We start from the raw sequence: 25,305 nt of genomic DNA, 5'->3' as shown, positions 1-25,305 counted from the left end.
AGTAATACAATGGGAGGTTCGCATAATTAATTTATCTGGGTGTCTGGCCTTCACTGGCCAAGGCAATTACATGAGTCAACAAGAACTGTATTCACTGGACTCCTAAAAGTCTTGTAGAAACAATGAGGGGCTTATCCCCCGTTTATAAACAAACTATCATCATGTCTGGCTGAATTTTAGGAAACTTAACCCATGCTAGGCACTGACAGAGTCCATGTCGTCCACATGAGGTAATATGATTTTGGTGGTGAGTGGGAGAAAGGGAAAGTGGGCGAGAGAGACTTAAGGCCCTGTCACACACAGAGATAAATCTTTGGCAGATCTGTGGTTGCAGTGAAATCATGGACATATTGTTCCATTTGTACACAGCCACAAACCTGCCACTGATTGTCCACAATTTCACTGCAACCACAGATCTCCCACAGATCTGCCGCAGATTTATCTCTGTGTGTGACAGGGCCTTTAGTTACTATCCCGGGCATCGCCGCGCACTACAGCTAGTGTATACAGTATATATTTCCTTCCCCTGCAGACGTGGTGAGACCCCAGCACTGTCTGATCATTTGTGCTGACAATGGGGGGCTACGGTCAGCGGAGATCTCACACCCCGAACCCCTCATACCTGTACTAGTGCTGACACCATCTATCACATCCGAGACCCCATATGATGGAAGAAATAACTGGGTGCAGCGCAGTGTGACAATCACTCGCCCCGAGTCCTGTGAGGTAACGCTGCATCTCTGCTTTATCTTACAGCTGTACGAACTGGATGACGACCCCAAGAGGAAGGAGTTCCTAGACGACCTCTTCAGCTTCATGCAGAAAAGAGGTGAGAGACGTCTCCAAACCTCAGCGAATCATCACTGACCCCCAGCTACCTCCTGTATTATCCTCCAGAGCTGCACTCACTATTCTGCTGATGCAGTCACTGTATACATACATTACATTACTGATCCTGAGTTACCTCCTGTATTATACTCCAGAGCTGCACTCACTATTCTGCTGGTGCAGTCACTGTGTACATACATTACATTACTGATCCTGAGTTACCTCCTGTATTATACTCCAGAGCTGCACTCACTATTCCGCTGGTGCAGTCACTGTGTATATATATTACATTACTGATCCTGAGTTACATCCTGTATTATCCTCCAGAGCTGCACTCACTATTCTGCTGGTGCAGTCACTGTGTACATACATTACATTACTGATCCTGAGTTACCTCCTGTATTATACTCCGGAGCTGCACTCACTATTCTGCTGGTGCAGTCACTGTGTACATACATTACATTACTGATCCTGAGTTACCTCCTGTATTATACTCCGGAGCTGCACTCACTATTCTGCTGGTGCAGTCACTGTGCACATACATTACATTACTGATCCTGAGTTACCTCCTGTATTATCCTCCAGAGCTGCACTCACTATTCTGCTGGTGCAGTCACTGTGTACATACATTACATTACTGATCCTGAGTTACCTCCTGTATTATACTCCGGAGCTGCACTCACTATTCTGCTGGTGCAGTCACTGTGCACATACATTACATTACTGATCCTGAGTTACCTCCTGTATTATACCCCAGAGCTGCACTCACTATTCTGCTGGTGCAGTCACTGTGCACATACATTACATTACTGAGAAAGCTTTATGAGAGCATAGGAGATGCAGGGAATAGTGTAAGATTACAGCTCTGAAGGCTGCAGAATTTTCCTCCTGTCATATTCCTCAGTAGCTCGGTGTCCTCTGGGGGTAGATGATGTGTTTGGCTCCTTAGTATCTTTCCCCGTGTTGGGGAAATCGTCCATGTCAGAATATCAGGACTTGTGCCCCGCAGAGCGGAAACAGAAGGGGAAATGGAGAGGGTCGGGTGACCGCTGCTCCCGCTCCCGCTCCAGCCCTGCAGCATGTTTTATTTAAAATAGAGATTCCTTCTGTAGCGTCAGTGACACCTCGACCCCGAGCCCCCGAAACAGATCAGCTTTCATGTACTATGTGACCCAGGCCAAGAGCAGCTACTGGTGATTACTGGGAATGTCACTAACTGCAACATATCACACCACTGACTATATATAACCAACGCAGGAGCCATACCCAGCACATGAAATATAACCGCAATAATACTGCCCCTATGTGCAGAAAATAACTACTATAATACTGCTCCTATGTACAAGAATATAACTACTATAATACTGCCCCTATATACAAGAATATAACTACTATAATACTGCTCCTATGTACAAGAATATAACTACTATAATACTGCCCCTATGTACAAGAATATAACTGCTATAATACTGCTCCCTATATACAAGAATATAACTACTATAATACTGCCCCTATGTACAAGAATATAACTACTATAATACTGCTCCTATGTACAAGAATATATCTACTATAATACTGCCCCTATATACAAGAATATAACTACTATAATACTGCTCCTATGTACAAGAATATAACTACTATAATACTGCTCCCTATGTACAAGAATATAACTGCTATAATACTGCTCCCTATATACAAGAATATAACTACTATAATACTGCCCCTATGTACAAGAATATAACTACTATAATACTGCTCCTATGTACAAGAATATAACTACTATAATACTGCCCCTATGTACAAGAATATAACTACTATAATACTGCTCCTATGTACAAGAATATAACTACTATAATACTGCTCCTATGTACAAGAATATAACTACTATAATACTGCTCCTATGTACAAGAATATAACTACTATAATACTGCCCCTATGTACAAGAATATAACTGCTATAATACTGCTCCCTATATACAAGAATATAACTACTATAATACTGCCCCTATGTACCAGAATATAACTACTATAATACTGCTCCTATGTACAAGAATATAACTACTATAATACTGCTCCTATGTACAAGAATATAACTACTATAATACTGCTCCTATGTACAAGAATATAACTACTATAATACTGCCCCTATGTACAAGAATATAACTGCTATAATACTGCTCCCTATATACAAGAATATAACTACTATAATACTGCTCCTATGTACAAGAATATAACTACTATAATACTGCCCCTATGTACAAGAATATAACTACTATAATACTGCCCCTATATACAAGAATATAACTACTATAATACTGCCCCTATATACAAGAATATAACTACTATAATACTGCCCCCTATGTACAAGAATATAACTACTATAATACTGCCCCTATGTACAAGAATATAACTACTATAATACTGCTCCCTATGTACAGGAATATAACTACTATAATACTGCCCCTATATACAAGAATATAACTACTATAATACTGCCCCTATGTACAAGAATATAACTACTATAATACTGCCCCTATGTACAAGAATATAACTACTATAATACTGCTCCTATGTGCAGAAAATAACTACTATAATACTGCTCCTATGTACAAGAATATAACTACTATAATACTGCCCCTATGTACAAGAATATAACTACTATAATACTGCCCCATGTACAAGAATATAACTACTATAATACTGCCCCCTATGTACAAGAATATAACTCCTATAATACTGCCCCCTATGTACAAGAATATAACTACTATAATACTGCCCCTATATACAAGAATATAACTACTATAATACTGCTCCCTATGTACAAGAATATAACTACTATAATACTGCCCCTATGTACAAGAATATAACTATTATAATACTGCTCCTATGTACAATTATATAACTACTATAATACTGCTCCTATATACAAGAATATAACTACTATAATACTGCCCCCTATATACAAGAATATAACTACTATAATACTGCCCCTATGTACAAGAATATAACTACTATAATACTGCTCCCTATGTACAAGAATATAACTACTATAATACTGCCCCTATGTACAAGAATATAACTATTATAATACTGCCCCTATGTACAAGAATATAACTACTATAATACTGCCCCTATGTACAAGAATATAACTACTATAATACTGCTCCTATGTACAAGAATATAACTACTATAATACTGCCCCCTATGTACAAGAATATAACTACTATAATACTGCCCCTATGTACAAGAATATAACTACTATAATACTGCCCCTATGTACAAGAATATAACTACTATAATACTGCCCCCTATGTACAAGAATATAACTACTATAATACTGCCCCTATGTACAAGAATATAACTACTATAATACTGCCCCCTATAGACAAGAATATAACTACTATAATACTGCCCCCTATATACAAGAATATAACTACTATAATACTGCCCCCTATATACAGGGATATAACTGCTATAATACTGCCTCTATGTACAAGAATATAACTACTATAATACTGCCCCCTATATACAGGGATATAACTGCTATAATACTGCCCCTATGTACAAGAATATAACTACTATAATACTGCCCCTATGTACAAGAATATAACTACTATAATACTGCCCCCTATATACAAGAATACAACTACTATAATACTGCCCCTATGTACAAGAATATAACTACTATAATACTGCCCCCTATATACAAGAATATAACTACTATAATACTGCCCCTATATGCAAGAATATAACTACTATAATACTGCCTCCTATGTACAAGAATATAACTCCTATAATACTGCCCCCTATGTACAAGAATATAACTACTATAATACTGCCCCTATGTACAAGAATATAACTACTATAATACTGCCCCCTATGTACAAGAATATAACTACTATAATACTGCCCCTATGTACAAGAATATAACTGCTATAATACTGCCCCCTATATACAAGAATATAACTATTATAATACTGCCCCCTATATACAAGAATATAACTACTATAATACTGCCCCTATGTACAAGAATATAACTACTATAATACTGCCCCCTATATACAGGGATATAACTGCTATAATACTGCCCCTATGTACAAGAATATAACTACTATAATACTGCCTCTATGTACAAGAATATAACTACTATAATACTGCCCCCTATATACAAGAATATAACTACTATAATACTGCCCCCTATATACAGGGATATAACTGCTATAATACTGCCTCTATGTACAAGAATATAACTACTATAATACTGCCCCTATATACAGGGATATAACTGCTATAATACTGCCCCTATGTACAAGAATATAACTACTATAATACTGCCCCCTATATACAAGAATACAACTACTATAATACTGCCCCATGTACAAGAATATAACTACTATAATACTGCCCCCTATATACAAGAATATAACTACTATAATACTGCCCCTATATGCAAGAATATAACTACTATAATACTGCCCCCTATGTACAAGAATATAACTACTATAATACTGCCCCTATATACAAGAATATAACTACTATAATACTGCTCCCTATGTACAAGAATATAACTACTATAATACTGCCCCTGTGTACAAGAATATAACTACTATAATACTGCCCCTATGTACAAGAATATAACTACTATAATACTACCCCTATATACAAGAATATAACTACTATAATACTGCCCCTATATACAAGAATATAACTACTATAATACTGCCCCTATATACAAGAATATAACTACTATAATACTGCCCCTATGTACAAGAATATAACTACTATAATACTGCCCCCTATGTACAAGAATATAACTACTATAATACTGCCCCCTATGTACAAGAATATAACTACTATAATACTGCCCCTATGTACAAGAATATAACTACTATAATACTGCCCCTATATACAAGAATATAACTACTATAATACTGCCCCTATGTACAAGAATATAACTACTATAATACTGTCCCTATATACAAGAATATAACTACTATAATACTGCCCCTATATACAAGAATATAACTACTATAATACTGCCCCCTATATACAAGAATATAACTACTATAATACTGCCCCTATGTACAAGAATATAACTACTATAATACTGCCCCTATGTACAAGAATATAACTACTATAATACTGCCCCTATGTACAAGAATATAACTACTATAATACTGTCCCTATATACAAGAATATAACTACTATAATACTGCCCCCTATATACAAGAATATAACTACTATAATACTGCTCCTATGTACAAGAATATAACTACTATAATACTGCCCCTATATACAAGAATATAACTACTATAATACTGCCCCCTATATACAAGAATATAACTACTATAATACTGTCCCTATATACAAGAATATAACTACTATAATACTGCTCCTATATACAAGAATATAACTACTATAATACTGCCCCTATATACAAGAATATAACTACTATAATACTGCCCCCTATATACAAGAATATAACTACTATAATACTGTCCCTATATACAAGAATATAACTACTATAATACTGCCCCTATGTACAAGAATATAACTACTATAATACTACCCCTATATACAAGAATATAACTACTATAATACTGCCCCTATATACAAGAATATAACTACTATAATACTGCCCCTATATACAAGAATATAACTACTATAATACTGCCCCTATGTACAAGAATATAACTACTATAATACTGCCCCCTATGTACAAGAATATAACTACTATAATACTGCCCCCTATGTACAAGAATATAACTACTATAATACTGCCCCTATGTACAAGAATATAACTACTATAATACTGCCCCTATATACAAGAATATAACTACTATAATACTGCCCCTATGTACAAGAATATAACTACTATAATACTGTCCCTATATACAAGAATATAACTACTATAATACTGCCCCTATATACAAGAATATAACTACTATAATACTGCCCCCTATATACAAGAATATAACTACTATAATACTGCCCCTATGTACAAGAATATAACTACTATAATACTGCCCCTATGTACAAGAATATAACTACTATAATACTGCCCCTATGTACAAGAATATAACTACTATAATACTGTCCCTATATACAAGAATATAACTACTATAATACTGCCCCCTATATACAAGAATATAACTACTATAATACTGCTCCTATGTACAAGAATATAACTACTATAATACTGCCCCTATATACAAGAATATAACTACTATAATACTGCCCCCTATATACAAGAATATAACTACTATAATACTGCCCCTATGTACAAGAATATAACTACTATAATACTGCCCCTATATACAAGAATATAACTACTATAATACTGCCCCTATATACAAGAATATAACTACTATAATACTGCCCCTATGTACAAGAATATAACTACTATAATACTGCCCCTATGTACAAGAATATAACTACTATAATACTGCCCCCTATGTACAAGAATATAACTACTATAATACTGCTCCTATATACAAGAATATAACTACTATAATACTGCCCCTATATACAAGAATATAACTACTATAATACTGCCCCCTATATACAAGAATATAACTACTATAATACTGTCCCTATATACAAGAATATAACTACTATAATACTGCCCCCTATATACAAGAATATAACTACTATAATACTGTCCCTATATACAAGAATATAACTACTATAATACTGCCCCTATGTACAAGAATATAACTACTATAATACTGCCCCTATATACAAGAATATAACTACTATAATACTGCCCCTATGTACCATAATATAGCTACTATAATACTGCCCCTATGTACCATAATATAGGTACTATAATACTGCCCCTATATATAGCAGTGTTTGCGGCGTGCGGTGCAGTTGGATTGGTTGGGGTGGATGAGGATTTTATTATTTACGTTCTGCATTAATCCATTCTGTGATTTCCTTCGTTGCTGTTGACTTTCTCTTTATATATTTGCTAAGCAAACTGCCATGCAAAGACACCCATGTTCCTCCTTCTTTCCGTCCCTCTGTCACTTCGTCTCTTCGTCCCTCTGTCACTCCGTCAATCTATCCCTCCATCCTTTTTCACTCCGTCCATCTGTCCCTCTTTCACTTCGTCCCTTCTTCACTTCGTCCCTCTGTCCCTCTTTCACTTCATCCCCCTGTCCCTTTGTCTCTTCGTCCCTCTATCACTCTGTCCCCCTGTCCCTTCGTCCCTCTTTCACTCTGTCCCCCTGTCCCTTTGTCTCTTCGTCCCTCTATCACTCCGTCCCCCTGTCCCTTTGTCTCTTCGTCCCTCTATCACTCCGTCCCCCTGTCCCTTTGTCTCTTCGTCCCTCTATCACTCCGTCCCCCTGTCCCTTTGTCTCTTCGTCCCTCTTTCACTCCGTCCCCCTGTCCCTTCGTCTCTCCGTCCCTTTTTCACTCCGTCCCCCTGTCCCTCCGTCTCTCCGTCCCTCTTTCACTCCATCCCCCTGTCCCTCCGTCCCTCTTTCACTCTGTCCCCCTGTCCCTCTGTCTCTCTGTTCCTCTTTCACTCCGTCTCCCTGTCCCTCTGTCTCTGTGTTCCTCTTTCACTCCGTCCCCCTTTCCCTCCGTCTCTCTTTCACTCCGTCCCCCTGTCCCTCCATCTCTCCGTCTCTCTTTCACTCCGTCCCTCTATCCCTCCGTCTCTCCGTCCCTCTTTCACTCCGTCCCCCTCTCTTTCCGTCTCTCGTCCCTTTTTCATTTCGTCCCCCTGTCCCTCTGTCTCTCCGTCCCTTTTTCACTCCGTCCCCCTGTCCCTCCGTCTCTCCATCCCTCTTTCACTCTGTCCCCCTGTCCCTCCGTCTCTCCGTCCCTCTTTCACTCCGTCCCTCCGTCTCTCCGTCCCTTTTTCACTCTGTCCCCCTGTCCCTCCGTCTCTCCATCCCTTTTTCACTCCGTCCCCCTGTCCCTCCGTCTCTCCGTCCCTTTTTCACTCCGTCCCCCTGTCCCTCCGTCTCTCCATCCCTCTTTCACTCCGTCCCCCTGTCCCTCCGTCTCTCCGTCCCTCTTTCACTCCGTCCCTCCGTCTCTCCGTCCCTTTTTCACTCCGTCCCCCTGTCCCTCCGTCTCTCCATCCATTTTTCACTCCGTCCCCCTGTCCCTCCATCTCTCCGTCCCTCTTTCACTCTGTCCTTCCGTCTCTCCGTCCCTTTTTCACTCCGTCCCCCTGTCCCTCCGTCTCTTCGTCCCTCTATCACTCCGTCCCCCTGTCCCTCCATCTCTCCGTCCCTCTTTCACTCTGTCCTTCCGTCTCTCCATCCCTTTTTCACTCCGTCCCCCTGTCCCTCCGTCTCTTCGTCCCTCTATCACTCCGTCCCCCTATCCCTCCGTCTCTCCGTCCCTCTTTCACTCCGTCCCCCTGTCCCTCCGTCTCTCCGTCCCTTTTTTACTTCGTCCCCCTGTCCCTCTGTCTCTCCGTCCTTCTTTCACTCCGTCCCCCTGTCCCTCCGTCTCTCCATCCCTCTTTCACTCCTTCTCCCTGTCCCTCCGTCTCTCCGTCCCTCTTTCACTCCGTCTCTCTGTCCCTTTTTCACTCCGTCCCCCTGTCCCTCCGTCTCTCCGTCCCTTTTTCACTCCATCCCCCTGTCCCTCCGTCTCTCCGTCCCTTTTTCACTCCGTCCCCCTGTCCCTCCGTCTCTCCGTCCCTCTTTCACTCTGTCCCTCCGTCTCTCCGTCCCTTTTTCACTCCGTCCCCCTGTCCCTCCGTCTCTCCGTCCCTCTTTCACTCTGTCCCTCCGTCTCTCCGTCCCTTTTTTACTCCGTCCCCTTTTTACTCCGTCCCCCTGTCCCTCCGTCTCTCCGTCCCTCTTTCACTCCGTGCCTCTGTCCCTCCGTCTCTCAGTCCCTCTATCACTCTGTCTCCCTGTCACTCCGTCTCTCCGTCCCTCTTTCACTCCGTCCCCCTGTCTCTCCTCCCCTCTTTCACTCCGTCCCCCTGTCCCTCCGTCTCTCCGTCCCTTTTTCACTCCGTCCCCCTGTCCCTCTGTCTCTCCGTCCCTCTTTCACTCTGTCCCTCCGTCTCTCCGTCCCTTTTTTACTCCGTCCCCTTTTTACTCCGTCCCCCTGTCCCTCCGTCTCTCCGTCCCTCTTTCACTCCGTGCCTCTGTCCCTCCGTCTCTCCGTCCCTCTTTCACTCCGTCCCCCTGTCTCTCCGCCCCTCTTTTACTCCGTCCCCCTGTCCCTCTGTCTCTCTGTCCCTCTTTCACTCCGTCCCCCTGTCCCTCTGTCTCTCCGTCCCTCTTTCACTCCGTCCCGCGGTCTCTCCGTCCCTCTTTCACTCCGTCCCCCTGTCCCTCCGTCTCTCCGTCCCTCTTTCTCTCCGTCCCTCTTTCACTCTGTGCCTCTGTCCCTCCGTCTTTCCGTCCCTCTTTCACTCCGTCCCCCTGTCCCTCCGTCTCTCTGTCGCTCTTTCACTCCATCCCTCTGTCCCTCCGACTCTCCGTCCCTCTGTCCCTCCGGCTCCTGACTGCTCCCTGCAGACTTATCAGACACACATGACACTCCTGGGGCGCTCCGCTCCGTGTACGGTGAAGAGCGACGTTAGTCCCGTGCCGCTCCTATCTGCAGCCGCTCGCGTTGGCCGCACCGTCCCGCGTCCTCAGGTTTAGAGTTTGTTCACATGAGATCTGATGATTTATAGAAACACTGCGATGGTTAAAATATGAAATATGAAATAAAAGATAAAAAAACACCCTCTTTCACCACTTTATTAACACCCCCCAAACACGACTCCAGGTCCGACGTAATCCACACGAAGTCCCACGACCTTTCCAGCTCTGCTACATCTGAAGCTGACAGTGAGCTCCATAGATCAAGACTGTCCCTGTGAGATTCAGGCTGCAGCTGAAGTGAGTTGCGCTGTCAGTGGTGACATCCATCAGGTTACCCGCGGCTACAGCTGGAGTCCTCCACCTGTGACCGCAAATCAGGCCGCAACTGAAGTGAGCCACGGGATCAGCGGGATGTCACTTAGGTGATTTGCTGTCACAGGTGGAGGCTGTGAACATGCTGTGAGTGACATCACTGCTGAGCGCGCGGCTCACTTCAGTTGCGCTTGCTGTAAGCATCAGATGTAGCAGAGCTTAAAGCATCGTGGGACCTCGTGTGGATTACGTCAGACCTGCAGTGGTGTGTTGGGGTTAATAAAGTGGTGAAAGGGGGGCTTTTTTGTATTTTATTCCAAATAAAGGATTATTTAGGTGTTTGTGTTCATTTCATTTCACTTACAGATTACTGATTGGACGATGTCATAGTCGCTCCCACTACTAATCTAGGGCTTAGTGGCAGATGTGGACTGTTATTAACTCCTAATTACCCCGATTGCCACCGCACCAGGGCAATGCAGGAAGAGCCGGGTAAAGTGCTGGGACTGTAGCATCTAATGATGTGGCAGTTTCAGGCAGCTGCTGGCAGATATTTTTAGGCTGGGGGGAGCCCAATAATAGTGGGTATTCCCCAGTCTGAGAATTTCAGCCCCCAGCTGTTGGGTTTATCTGTGCTGGTATCAAAATATGGGGGGGATCCTGCGCCAATTTTGTTTATTTATTTCACTGTATGATATAGACCCGCCCACTGGCGTCAGTGATTGGTTCAAGTCAGACATGCTGTCACTCAGGGTGGGGGGACTCGTCTGACTGCAACCAATCACAGTCACTGGTGGGCGAGGAAAGCAATGAAGGTAATGAGCGGCCCGGGAAGTGAATGACAGCCGCCCCCGGTGATTCGGTAAGTATGAAGCGCTTGCTCCTACCCCTTTGCGCCAGATTCTGGTCCCCATTGACTTTATGGGAACCGGCATCTAACCAGGTGCCAGGGATCAATCCCCCACGACCCCGAGTCAGCGGGTAAGTGATCTGCCAGTCCTCCGAAACGCAAAGACAAGAAGCAAAAAGAAGTGACCTGCTGCATCTTAGCTACGTCTTCAACAATGCAGCCCAAAAAAGATGCACAGTGCGAACAGCAACATAGAAATGTCATAGACTTTGCTGGGGAAGGAAACGCTGCATCTGGGGGCGTCTCTGGGACCTCAAAAACGCAGTAAGAGATGCCGCGTGTGAACATAGCCTTACACTACTGCATGATTATATCATAGGCTTAGATACAGCTCAGCAGACAGTATCACACAGGAGGGGATTAGATACACAGCTCAGCAGACAGTATCACATAGAATAGGATTAGATACACGGCTCAGCAGACAGTATCACACAGGAGAGGATTAGATAGACAGCTCAGCAGACAGTATCACACAGGATAGGATTAGATACACAGCTCAGCAGACAGTATCACACAGGAGAGGATTAGATACACAGCTCAGCAGACAGTACCACACAGGGTAGGATTAGATACACAGCTCAGCAGACAGTATCACACAGGAGAGGATTAGATACACGGCTCAGCAGACAGTATCACACAGGAGGGGATTAGATACACAGCTCAGCAGACAGTATCACACAGGAGAGGATTAGATACACGGCTCAGCAGACAGTATCACACAGGAGGGGATTAGATACACAGCTCAGCAGACAGTATCACACAGGAGAGGATTAGATACACAGCTCAGCAGACAGTACCACACAGGGTAGGATTAGATACACGGCTCAGCAGACAGTATCACACAGGAGAGGATTAGATACACAGCTCAGCATACAGTATCACACAGGATAGGATTAGATACATAGCTCAGCAGACAGTATCACACAGGAGAGGATTAGATACACGGCTCAGCAGACAGTACCACACAGGGTAGGATTAGATACACAGCTCAGCAGACAGTATCACACAGGAGAGGATTAGATACACAGCTCAGCAGACAGTATCACACAGGCTAGGATTAGATACACAGCTCAGCAGACAGTATCACACAGGAGAGGATTAGATACACGGCTCAGCAGACAGTATTACACAGGAGAGGATTAGATACACAGCTCAGCAGACAGTATCACACAGGAGAGGATTAGATACACAGCTCAGCAGACAGTATCACACAGGCTAGGATTAGATACACAGCTCAGCAGACAGTATCACACAGAAGAGGATTAGATACACAGCTCAGCAGACAGTATCACACAGGATAGGATTAGATACACAGCTCAGCAGACAGTATCACACAGTAGAGGATTAGATACACGGCTCTATGGACAATATAAAACAGGAGAGGATTAGATACACAGCTCAGCAGACAGTATCACACAGGAGAGGAATAGATACACAGCTCAGAAGACAGTATCACACAGGAGAGGATTAGATACACAGCTCAGCAGCGTATCACACAGGATAGGATTAGATACACGGCTCAGCAGACAGTATCAAACAGGAGAGGATTAGATACACAGCTCAGCAGACAGTATCACACAGGATAGGATTAGATACACGGCTCAGCAGACAATATAACACAGGAGAGGATTAGATACACAGCTCAGCAGACAGTATCACACAGGCTAGGATTAGATACACAGCTCAGCAGACAGTATCACACAGGAGAGGATTAGATACACGGCTCAGCAGACAATATTACACAGGAGAGGATTAGATACACAGCTCAGCAGACAGTATCACACAGGCTAGGATTAGATACACAGCTCAGCAGACAGTATCACACATGAGAGGATTAGATATACAGCTCAGCAGACAGTATCACACAGGCTAGGATTAGATACACAGCTCAGCAGACAGTATCACACAGGAGAGGGTTAGATACACAGCTCAGCAGACAGTATCACACAGGAGAGGATTAGATCCACAGCTCAGCAGACAGTATCACACAGGATAGGATTAGATACACAGCTCAGCAGACAGTATCACACAGGGGAGGATTAGATCCACAGCTCAGCAGACAGTATCACACAGGAGAGGATTAGATACACAGCTCAGCAGACAGTATCACACAGGAGAGGATTAGATCCACAGCTCTGTGGACAGTATCACACAGGCTAGGATTAGATATACAGCTCAGCAGACAGTATCACACAGAATAGGATTAGATACACGGCTCAGCAGACAGTATCACACAAGAGAGGATTAGATAGACAGCTCAGCAGACAGTATCACACAGGATAGGATTAGATACACAGCTCAACAGACAGTATCACACAGGAGAGGATTAGATACACAGCTCAGCAGACAGTATCACACAGGATAGGATTAGATACACAGCTCAGCAGACAGTATCACACAGGATAGGATTAGATACACAGCTCTGTGGACAGTATCACACAGGAGAGGATTACATACACGGCTCAGCAGACAGTATCACACAGGAGAGGATTAGATACACAGCTCAGCAGACAGTATCACACAGAAGAGGATTAGATACACAGCTCAGCAGACAGTATCACACAGGATAGGATTAGATACACAGCTCAGCAGACAGTATCACACAGTAGAGGATTAGATACACGGCTCTATGGACAATGTAAAACAGGAGAGGATTAGATACACAGCTCAGCAGACAGTATCACACAGGAGAGGAATAGATACACAGCTCAGAAGACAGTATCACACAGGAGAGGATTAGATACACAGCTCAGCAGCGTATCACACAGGATAGGATTAGATACACGGCTCAGCAGACAGTATCACACAGGAGAGGATTAGATACACAGCTCAGCACACAGTATCACACAGGAGAGGATTAGATACACAGCTCTGTGGACAGTATCACACAGGAGAGGATTAGATACACGGCTCAGCAGACAGTATCAAACAGGAGAGGATTAGATACACAGCTCAGCAGACAGTATCACACAGGATAGGATTAGATACACGGCTCAGCAGACAATATAACACAGGAGAGGATTAGATACACGGCTCAGCAGACAGTATCACACAGGAGAGGATTAGATACACAGCTCAGCAGACAGTATCACACAGGAGAGGATTAGATACACAGCTCAGCAGATAGTATCACACAGGACAGGATTAGATACACAGCTCAGCAGACAGTATCGCACAGGAGAGGATTAGATACACAGCTCAGCAGACAGTATCACACAGGATAGGATTAGATACACAGCTCAGCAGACAGTATCACACAGGGTAGGATTAGATACACAGCTCAGCAGACAGTATCGCACAGGAGAGGAATAGATACACAGCTCAGCAGACAGTATCACACAGGAGAGGATTAGATACACAGCTCAGCAGACAGTATCACACAGGAGAGGATTAGATACATGGCTCAGCAGACAGTATCACACAGGAGAGGAATAGATACACAGCTCAGCAGACAGTATCAAACAGGAGAGGATTAGATACACAGCTCAGCAATCAGTATGAGACATTGTGAGATTAGGTACACAACTCGGTTAGTCCTGTAATTGTATTTCCCCGGTGGATATGGTTATGTAGTGGTTGGGGCATTTCTCGGGTCCCTTGCAGTGGGCGCAGGGACGTTTTGCAGTGGGTGCAGGGACGTTTTGCAGTGGGTGCAGGGACGTTTTGCAGTGGGTGCAGGGATGTTTTGCAGTGTGCGCAGGGATGTTTTGCAGTGGGTGCAGGGACGTTTTGCAGTGGGTGCAGGGATGTTTTGCAGTGGGTGCAGGGACGTTTTGCAGTGGGTGCAGGGACATTTTGCAGTGGGTGTAGGGATGTTTTGCAGTGGGTGCAAGGATGTTTTGGAGTGGGCGCAGGGATGTTTTGCAGTGGGCGCAGGGATGTTTTGCAGTGTGGACGCAGGGATGTTTTGCAGTGGGCGCAGGGATGTTTTGCAGTGGGCGCAGGGATGTTTTGCAGTGGGCGCAGGGATGTTTTGCAATGTGGACGCAGGGATGTTTTGCAGTGGGTGCATGGATGTTTTGCAGTGGGTGCAGGGATGTTTTGCAGTGGGCGCAGGGGTGTTTTGCAGTGGGCGCAGGGATGTTTTGCAGTGGGCGCAGGGATGTTTTGCAGTGGGTGCAGGGATGTTTTGCAGTGGGTGCAGGGATGTTTTGCAGTGGGTGCAGGGATGTTTTGCAGTGGGCGAAGGGATGTTTTGCAGTTGGTGCAGGGACGTTTTGCAGTGGGTGCAGGGACGTTTTGCAGTGGGTGCAGGGACGTTTTGCAGTGGGCGCAGGGATGTTTTGCAGTGGGCGCAGGGATGTTTTGCAGTGGGTGCAAGGACGTTTTGCAGTGGGTGCAGGGATGTTTTGCAGTGGGTGCAGGGACGTTTTGCAGTGGGCGCAGGGATGTTTTGCAGTGGGCGCAGGGAAGTTTTGCAGTGGGCGCAGGGACGTTTTGTAGTGGGTGCAGGGACGTTTTGCAGTGGGTGCAGGGACGTTTTGCAGTGGGTGCAAGGACGTTTTGCAGTGGGTGCAGGGATGTTTTGCAGTGGGTGCAAGGACGTTTTGCAGTGGGTGCAGGGATGTTTTGCAGTGGGTGCAGGGACGTTTTGCAGTGGGCGCAGGGATGTTTTGCAGTGGGCGCAGGGAAGTTTTGCAGTGGGCGCAGGGACGTTTTGTAGTGGGTGCAGGGACGTTTTGCAGTGGGCGCAGGGACGTTTTGTAGTGGGTCCAGGGACGTTTTGCAGTGGGTGCAGGGACGTTTTGCAGTGGGTGCAGGGATGTTTTGCAGTGGGCGCAGGGACGTTTTGCAGTGGGCGCAGGGACGCTTTGCAGTGGGTGCAGGGATGTTTTGCAGTGGGTGCAGGGACGTTTTGCAGTGGGTGCAGGGACATTTTGCAGTGGGTGTAGGGATGTTTTGCAGTGGGCGCAGGGATGTTTTGCAGTGGGCGCAGGGATGTTTTGCAGTGTGTGACTATCCTCATTATGGGGTATTGTGTCTGGCACTGATAGGGGGACTGTGACTATCCTCATTATGGGGTATTGTGTCTGGCACTGATAGGGGGGGCTGTGACTATCCTCATTATGGGGTATTGTGTCTGGCACTGATAGGGGGCGCTGTGACTATCCTCATTATGGGGTATTGTGTCTGGCACTGATAGGGAGCGCTGTGACTATCCTCATTATGGGGTATTGTGGCTGGCACTGATAGGGAGGCTGTGACTATCCTCATTATGGGGTATTGTGTCTGGCACTGATAGGGGGGCTGTGACTATCCTCATTATGGGGTACAGTGTCTGACACTGATAGGGGGCGCTGTGACTATCCTCATTATGGGGTATTGTGTCTGGCACTGATAGGGGGCTGTGACTATCCTCATTATGGGGTATTGTGTCTGGCACTGATAGGGAGCGCTGTGACTATCCTCATTATGGGGTATTGTGTCTGGCACTGATAGGGAGCGCTGTGACTATCCTCATTATGGGGTATTGTGTCTGGCACTGATAGGGAGCCTTGTGACTATCCTCATTATGGGGTATTGTGTCTGGCACTGATAGGGGGCTGTGACGATCCTCATTATGGGGTATTGTGTCTGGCACTGATAGGGGGGCTGTGACTATCCTCATTATGGGGTACAGTGTCTGACACTGATAGGGGGCGCTGTGACTATCCTCATTATGGGGTATTGTGTCTGGCACTGATAGGGGGCTGTGACTATCCTCATTATGGGGTATTGTGTCTGGCACTGATAGGGAGCGCTGTGACTATCCTCATTATGGGGTATTGTGTCTGACACTGATAGGGAGCGCTGTGACTATCCTCATTATGGGGTATTGTGTCTGGCACTGATAGGGAGCCTTGTGACTATCCTCATTATGGGGTATTGTGTCTGGCACTGATAGGGGGCTGTGACGCTCCTCATTATGGGGTATTGTGGCTGGCACTGATAGGGGGGGCTGTGAATATCCTCGCTGTAGGGTATTGTGTCTGGCACTGATAGGGGGGCTGTGACTATCCTCATTATGGGGTATTGTGTATGGCACTGATAGGGGGGCTGTGACTATCCTCATTATGGGGTACTGTGTCTGGCACTGATAGGAGGGCTGTGACTATCCTCATTATGGGGTATTGTGTCTGGCACTGATCGGGGGGCTGTGACTATCCTCATTATGGGGTACAGTGTCTGGCACTGATAGGGGGCGCTGTGACTATCCTCATTATGGGGTACAGTGTCTGGCACTGATAGGGGGGCTGTGACTATCCTCATTATGGGGTATTGTGTATGGCACTGATAGGGGGGCTGTGACTATCCTCATTATGGGGTACTGTGTCTGGCACTGATAGGAGGGCTGTGACTATCCTCATTATGGGGTATTGTGTCTGGCACTGATAGGGGGGCTGTGACTATCCTCATTATGGGGTATTGTGTCTGGCACTGATAGAGGGGGCTGTGACTATCCTCATTATGGGGTATTGTATCTGGCACTGATAGGGGGGCTGTGACTATCCTCATTATGGGGTACTGTGTCTGTCACTGATAGAGGGGGCTGTGACTATCCTCATTATGGGGTATTGTATCTGGCACTGATAGGGGGGCTGTGACTATCCTCATTATGGGGTATTGTGGCTGGCACTGATAGGGGGCGCTGTGACTATCCTCATTATGGGGTATGTGTCTGGCACTGATAGGGGGCGCTGTGACTATCCTCATTATGGGGTATTGTGTCTGGCACTGATGGGAGGGCTGTGACTATCCTCGCTGTGGGGTATTGTAGCTGGCACTGATAGGGGGCTGTGACTATCCTCATTATGGGGTACTGTGTCTAGCACTGATAGGGGGGCTGTGACTATCCTCATTATGGGGTACTGTGTCTGGCACTGATAGGGGGGCTGTGACTATCCTCATTATGGGGTACTGTGTCTGGCACTGATAGGGGGGCTGTGACTATCCTCATTATGGGGTATTGTGTCTGGCACTGATAGGGGGGCTGTGACTATCGTCATTATGGGGTACAGTGTCTGGCACTGATAGGGGGCGCTGTGACTATCCTCATTATGGGGTATTGTGTCTGGCACTGATAGGGAGCGCTTTGACTATCCTCATTATGGGGTATTGTGTCTGACACTGATAGGGGGGCTGTGACTATCCTCATTATGGGGTATTGTGTCTGGCACTGATAGGGGGGTTGTGACTATCCTCATTATGGGGTACAGTGTCTGGCACTGATAGGGGGCTGTGAATATCCTCATTATGGGATATTGTGTCTGGCACTGATAGGGGGCTGTGACTATCCTCATTATGGGGTACTGTGTCTGGCACTGATAGGGGGCTGTGACTATCCTCATTATGGGGTACAGTGTCTGGCACTGATAGGGGGGCTGTGACTATCCTCATTATGGGGTATTGTGTCTGGCACTGATAGGGGGCTGTGACTATCCTCATTATGGGGTACAGTGTCTGGCACTGATAGGGGGCTGTGACTATCCTCATTATGGGGTACTGTGTCTGGCACTGATAGGGGGGCTGTGACTATCCTCATTATCTCATTATGGGGTATTGTGTCTGGCACTGATAGGGGGCTGTGACTATCCTCATTATGGGGTATTGTGGCTGGCACTGATAGGGGGCTGTGACTATCCTCATTATGGGGTACTGTGTCTGGCACTGATAGTTGGGCTGTGACTATCCTCATTATCTCATTATGGGGTATTGTGTCTGGCACTGATAGGGGGCTGTGACTATCCTCATTATGGGGTATTGTGGCTGGCACTGATAGGGGGGCTGTGACTATCCTCATTATGGGGTACTGTGTCTGGCACTGATAGGGGGCGCTGTGACTATCCTCATTATGGGGTATTGTGGCTGGCACTGATAGGGGGCGCTGTGACTATCCTCATTATGGGGTACAGTGTCTGGCACTGATAGGGGGGCTGTGACTATCCTCATTATGGGGTATTGTGTCTGGCACTGATAGGGGGCTGTGACTATCGTCATTATGGGGTACTGTGTCTGGCACTGATAGGGGGGCTGTGACTATCCTCATTATGGGGTATTGTGTCTGGCACTGATAGGGGGGCTGTGACTCTCCTCATTATGGCGTACTGTGTCTGGCACTGATAGGGGGGCTGTGACTATCCTCATTATGGGGTATTGTATCTGGCACTGATAGGGGGGCTGTGACTATCCTCATTATTGGGTACTGTGTCTGGCACTGATAGGGGCGCTGTGACTATCCTCATTATGGGGTACTGTGTCTGGCACTGATAGGGGGGCTGTGACTATCCTCATTATGGGGTATTGTGTCTGGCACTGATAGGGGGCTGTGACTATCCTCATTATGGGGTACAGTGTCTGGCACTGATAGGGGGCTGTGACTATCCTCATTATGGGGGACTGTGTCTGGCACTTATAGTTGGGCTGTGACTATCCTCATTATCTCATTATGGGGTATTGTGTCTGGCACTGATAGGGGCTGTGACTATCCTCATTATGGGGTATTGTGGCTGGCACTGATAGGGGGCGCTGTGACTATCCTCATTATGGGGTATGTGTCTGGCACTGATAAGGGGCGCTGTGACTATCCTCATTATGGGGTATTGTGTCTGGCACTGATGGGAGGGCTGTGACTATCCTCACTGTGGGGTATTGTGGCTGGCACTGATAGGGGGCGCTGTGACTATCCTCATTATGGGGTATGTGTCTAGCACTGATAGGGGGCTGTGACTATCCTCATTATGGGGTACTGTGTCTGGCACTGATAGGGGGCTGTGACTATCCTCATTATGGGGTACAGTGTCTGGCACTGATAGGGAGCGCTGTGATTATCCTCATTATGGGGTATTGTGTCTGGCACTGGTAGGGGGGGCTGTGACTATCCTCATTATGGGGTATTGTGGCTGGCACTGATAGGGGGCGCTGTGACTATCCTCATTATGGGGTATGTGTCTGGCACTGATAGGGGGCGCTGTGACTATCCTCATTATGGGGTATTGTGTCTGGCACTGATGGGAGGGCTGTGACTATCCTCGCTGTGGGGTATTGTAGCTGGCACTGATAGGGGGGCTGTGACTATCCTCATTATGGGGTATTGTGTCTGGCACTGATAGGGGGGCTGTGACTATCCTCATTATGGGGTACTGTGTCTAGCACTGATAGGGGGGCTGTGACTATCCTCATTATGGGGTACTGTGTCTGGCACTGATAGGGGGGCTGTGACTATCCTCATTATGGGGTACTGTGTCTGGCACTGATAGGGGGGCTGTGACTATCCTCATTATGGGGTATTGTGTCTGGCACTGATAGGGGGGCTGTGACTATCGTCATTATGGGGTACAGTGTCTGGCACTGATAGGGGGCTTTGACTATCCTCATTATGGGGTATGTGTCTGACACTGATAGGGAGCGCTGTGATTATCCTCATTATGGGGTACTGTGTCTGGCACTGATAGGGGGGTTGTGACTATCCTCATTATGGGGTACAGTGTCTGGCACTGATAGGGGGCTGTGACTATCCTCATTATGGGGTATTGTGTCTGGCACTGATAGGGGGCTGTGACTATCCTCATTATGGGGTTTTGTGTCTGGCACTGATAGGGGGCTGTGACTATCCTCATTATGGGTTACAGTGTCTGGCACTGATAGGGGGCTGTGACTATCCTCATTATGGGGTACTGTGTCTGGCACTGATAGTTGGGCTGTGAATATCCTCATTATGGGGTACTGTGTCTGGCACTGATAGGGGGCTGTGACTATCCTCATTATGGGGTACAGTGTCTGGCACTGATAGGGGGCTGTGACTATCCTCATTATGGGGTATTGTGTCTGGCACTGATGGGAGGGCTGTGACTATCCTCATTATGGGGTATGTGTCTAGCACTGATAGGGGGGCTGTGACTATCCTCATTATGGGGTACTGTGTCTGGCACTGATAGGGGGGCTGTGACTATCCTCATTATGGGGTATTGTGTCTGGCACTGATAGGGGGGCTGTGACTATCCTCATTATGGGGTATTGTGTCTGGCACTGATAGGGGGCGCTGTGACTATCCTCATTATGGGGTATTGTGGCTGGCACTGATAGGGGGCGCTGTGACTATCCTCATTATGGGGTATTGTGGCTGGCACTGATAGGGGGCGCTGTGACTATCCTCATTATGGGGTATGTGTCTAGCACTGATAGGGGGGCTGTGACTATCCTCATTATGGGGTACTGTGTCTGGCACTGATAGGGGGGCTGTGACTATCCTCATTATGGGGTATTGTGTCTGGCACTGATAGGGGGGCTGTGACTATCCTCATTATGGGGTATTGTGTCTGGCACTGATAGGGGGCGCTGTGACTATCCTCATTATGGGGTATTGTGGCTGGCACTGATAGGGGGCGCTGTGACTATCCTCATTATGGGGTATTGTGCCTGGCACTGATAGGGGGCTGTGACTATCCTCATTATGGGGTATTGTGTCTGGCACTGATGGGAGGGCTGTGACTATCCTCGCTGTGGGGTATTGTAGCTGGCACTGATAGGGGGGCTGTGACTATCCTCATTATGGGGTACTGTGTCTGGCACTGATAGTGGGGCTGTGACTATCCTCATTATGGGGTATTGTGTCTGGCACTGATAGGGGGGCTGTGACTCTCCTCATTATGGGGTATTGTATCTGGCACTGATAGGGGGGATGTGACTATCCTCATTATGGGGTACTGTGTCTGGCACTGATAGGGGCGCTGTGACTATCCTCATTATGGGGTATTGTGTCTGGCACTGATAGTGGGGCTGTGACTATCCTCATTATGGGGTATTGTGTCTGGCACTGATAGGGGGGCTGTGACTCTCCTCATTATGGGGTATTGTAGCTGGCACTGATAGTGGGGCTGTGACTATCCTCATTATGGGGTACTGTGTCTGGCACTGATAGGGGGGCTGTGACTATCCTCATTATGGGGTATTGTATCTGGCACTGATAGGGGGGATGTGACTATCCTCATTATTGGGTACTGTGTCTGGCACTGATAGGGGCGCTGTGACTATCCTCATTATGGGATATTGTGTCTGGCACTGATAGGGGGCTGTGACTATCCTCATTATGGGGTACTGTGTCTGGCACTGATAGGGGGCTGTGACTATCCTCATTATGGAGTATTGTGTCTGGCACTGATAGGGGGCTGTGACTATCCTCATTATGGGGTACTGTGTCTGGCACTGATAGGGGGCTGTGACTATCCTCATTATGGGGTATTGTGTCTGGCACTGATAGGGGGCTGTGACTATCCTCATTATGGGGTACAGTGTCTGGCACTGATAGGGAGCGCTGTGATTATCCTCATTATGGGGTATTGTGTCTGGCACTGATAGGGGGGCTGTGACTATCCTCATTATGGGGTATTGTGTCTGGCACTGATAGGGGGCGCTGTGACTATCCTCATTATGGGGTATGTGTCTGGCACTGATAGGGGGCGCTGTGACTATCCTCAATATGGGGTATTGTGTCTGGCACTGATGGGAGGGCTGTGACTATCCTCGCTGTGGGGTATTGTAGCTGGCACTGATAGGGGGCTGTGACTATCCTCATTATGGGGTACTGTGTCTAGCACTGATAGGGGGGCTGTGACTATCCTCATTATGGGGTACTGTGTCTGGCACTGATAGGAGTGCTGTGACTATCCTCATTATGGGGTACTGTGTCTTGCACTGATAGGGGGGCTGTGACTATCCTCATTATGGGGTATTGTGTCTGGCACTGATAGGGGGGCTGTGACTATCGTCATTATGGGGTACAGTGTCTGGCACTGATAGGGGGCGCTGTGACTATACTCATTATGGGGTATGTGTCTGACACTGATAGGGAGCGCTGTGATTATCCTCATTATGGGGTATTGTGTCTGGCACTGATAGGGGGCGCTGTGACTATCCTCATTATGGGGTATTGTGTCTGGCACTGATAGGGGGTGCTGTGACTATCCTCATTATGGGGTACTGTGTCTGGCACTGATAGGGGGGTTGTGACTATCCTCATTATGGGGTACAGTGTCTGGCACTGATAGGGGGCTGTGACTATCCTCATTATGGGGTATTGTGTCTGGCACTGATAGGGGGCTGTGACTATCCTCATTATGGGGTACAGTGTCTGGCACTGATAGGGGGCTGTGACTATCCTCATTATGGGGTACTGTGTCTGGAACTGATAGTTGGGCTGTGACTATCCTCATTATCTCATTATGGGGTATTGTGTCTGGCACTGATAGGGCGCTGTGACTATCCTCATTATGGGGTATTGTGTCTAGCACTGATAGGGGGCTGTGACTATCCTCATTATGGGGTATTGTGGCTAGCACTGATAGGGGGCGCTGTTACTATCCTCATTATGGGGTATGTGTCTAGCACTGATAGGGGGGCTGTGACTATCCTCATTATGGGGTACTGTGTCTGGCACTGATAGGGGGGCTGTGACTATCCTCATTATGGGGTATTGTGTCTGGCACTGATAGGGGGGCTGTGACTATCCTCATTATGGGGTATTGTGTCTGGCACTGATAGGGGGCGCTGTGACTATCCTCATTATGGGGTATTGTGGCTGGCACTGATAGGGGGCGCTGTGACTATCCTCATTATGGGGTATGTGTCTGGCACTGATAGGGGGCGCTGTGACTATCCTCATTATGGGGTATTGTGTCTGGCACTGATAGGGGGGGCTGTGACTATCCTCATTATGGGGTACTGTGTCTGGCACTGATAGGGGGGCTGTGACTATCCTCATTATGGGGTACTGTGTCTGCAACTGATAGGGGGCGCTGTGACTATCCTCATTATGGGGTACTGTGTCTGACACTGATAGGGGGCGCTGTGACTATCCTCATTATGGGGTATGTGTCTGGCACTGATAGGGGGGGCTGTGACTATCCTCATTATGGGGTATTGTGGCTGGCACTGATAGGGCGCGCTGTGACTATCGTCATTATGGGGTACAGTGTCTGGCACTGATAGGGGGGCTGTGACTATCCTCATTATGGGGTATTGTGTCTAGCACTGATGGGAGGGCTGTGACTATCCTCGCTGTGGGGTATTGTAGCTGGCACTGATAGGGGGCTGTGACTATCCTCATTATGGGGTACTGTGTCTAGCACTGATAGGGGGGCTGTGACTATCCTCATTATGGGGTACTGTGTCTGGCACTGATAGGGGGGTTGTGACTATCCTCATTATGGGGTACTGTGTCTAGCACTGATAGGGGGCTGTGACTATCCTCATTATGGGGTACTGTGTCTGCAACTGATAGGGGGCGCTGTGACTATCCTCATTATGGGGTATTGTGTCTGGCACTGATAGGGGGGCTGTGACTATCCTCATTATGGGGTATTGTGTCTGGCACTGATAGGGGACTGTGACTATCCTCATTATGGGGTACAGTGTCTGGCACTGATAGGGGGCGCTGTGACTGTCCTCATTATGGGGTATTGTGGCTGGCACTGATAGGGAGCGCTGTGACTATCCTCATTATGGGGTACAGTGTCTGGCACTGATAGAGGGCGCTGTGACTATCCTCATTATGGGGTACAGTGTCTGGCACTGATAGGGCGCTGTGACTATCCTCATTATGGGGTATTGTGTCTGGCACTGATAGGGGCTGTGACTATCCTCATTATGGGGTACAGTGTCTGGCACTGATAGGGGGCGCTGTGACTATCCTCATTATGGGGTATTG

The 25,305-nt window shown here is 46.7% G+C and overlaps 1 protein-coding gene across 1 annotated transcript in view; it reads left to right on the top strand.

Moving 5' to 3' along the window:
* The window catches only part of ARID3C (AT-rich interaction domain 3C), a 293,711-nt gene that overhangs the window by 168,493 nt on the left and 99,913 nt on the right, over nucleotides 1–25,305 (top strand). The window contains exon 2 of the mRNA XM_075343926.1: nucleotides 757–829. Coding sequence (XP_075200041.1) covers nucleotides 757–829 — 73 coding nt within the window. The remainder of the gene's footprint in view (nucleotides 1–756; nucleotides 830–25,305) is intronic.

Source organism: Anomaloglossus baeobatrachus, chromosome 1 (genome assembly GCF_048569485.1).
Source record: "Anomaloglossus baeobatrachus isolate aAnoBae1 chromosome 1, aAnoBae1.hap1, whole genome shotgun sequence".
In the NCBI taxonomy this organism is placed as follows: domain Eukaryota; kingdom Metazoa; phylum Chordata; class Amphibia; order Anura; family Aromobatidae; genus Anomaloglossus; species Anomaloglossus baeobatrachus.
The sequence above is the reverse complement of the archived record's forward strand: the minus strand, read 5'-3'. Positions and strand labels throughout refer to the sequence as shown.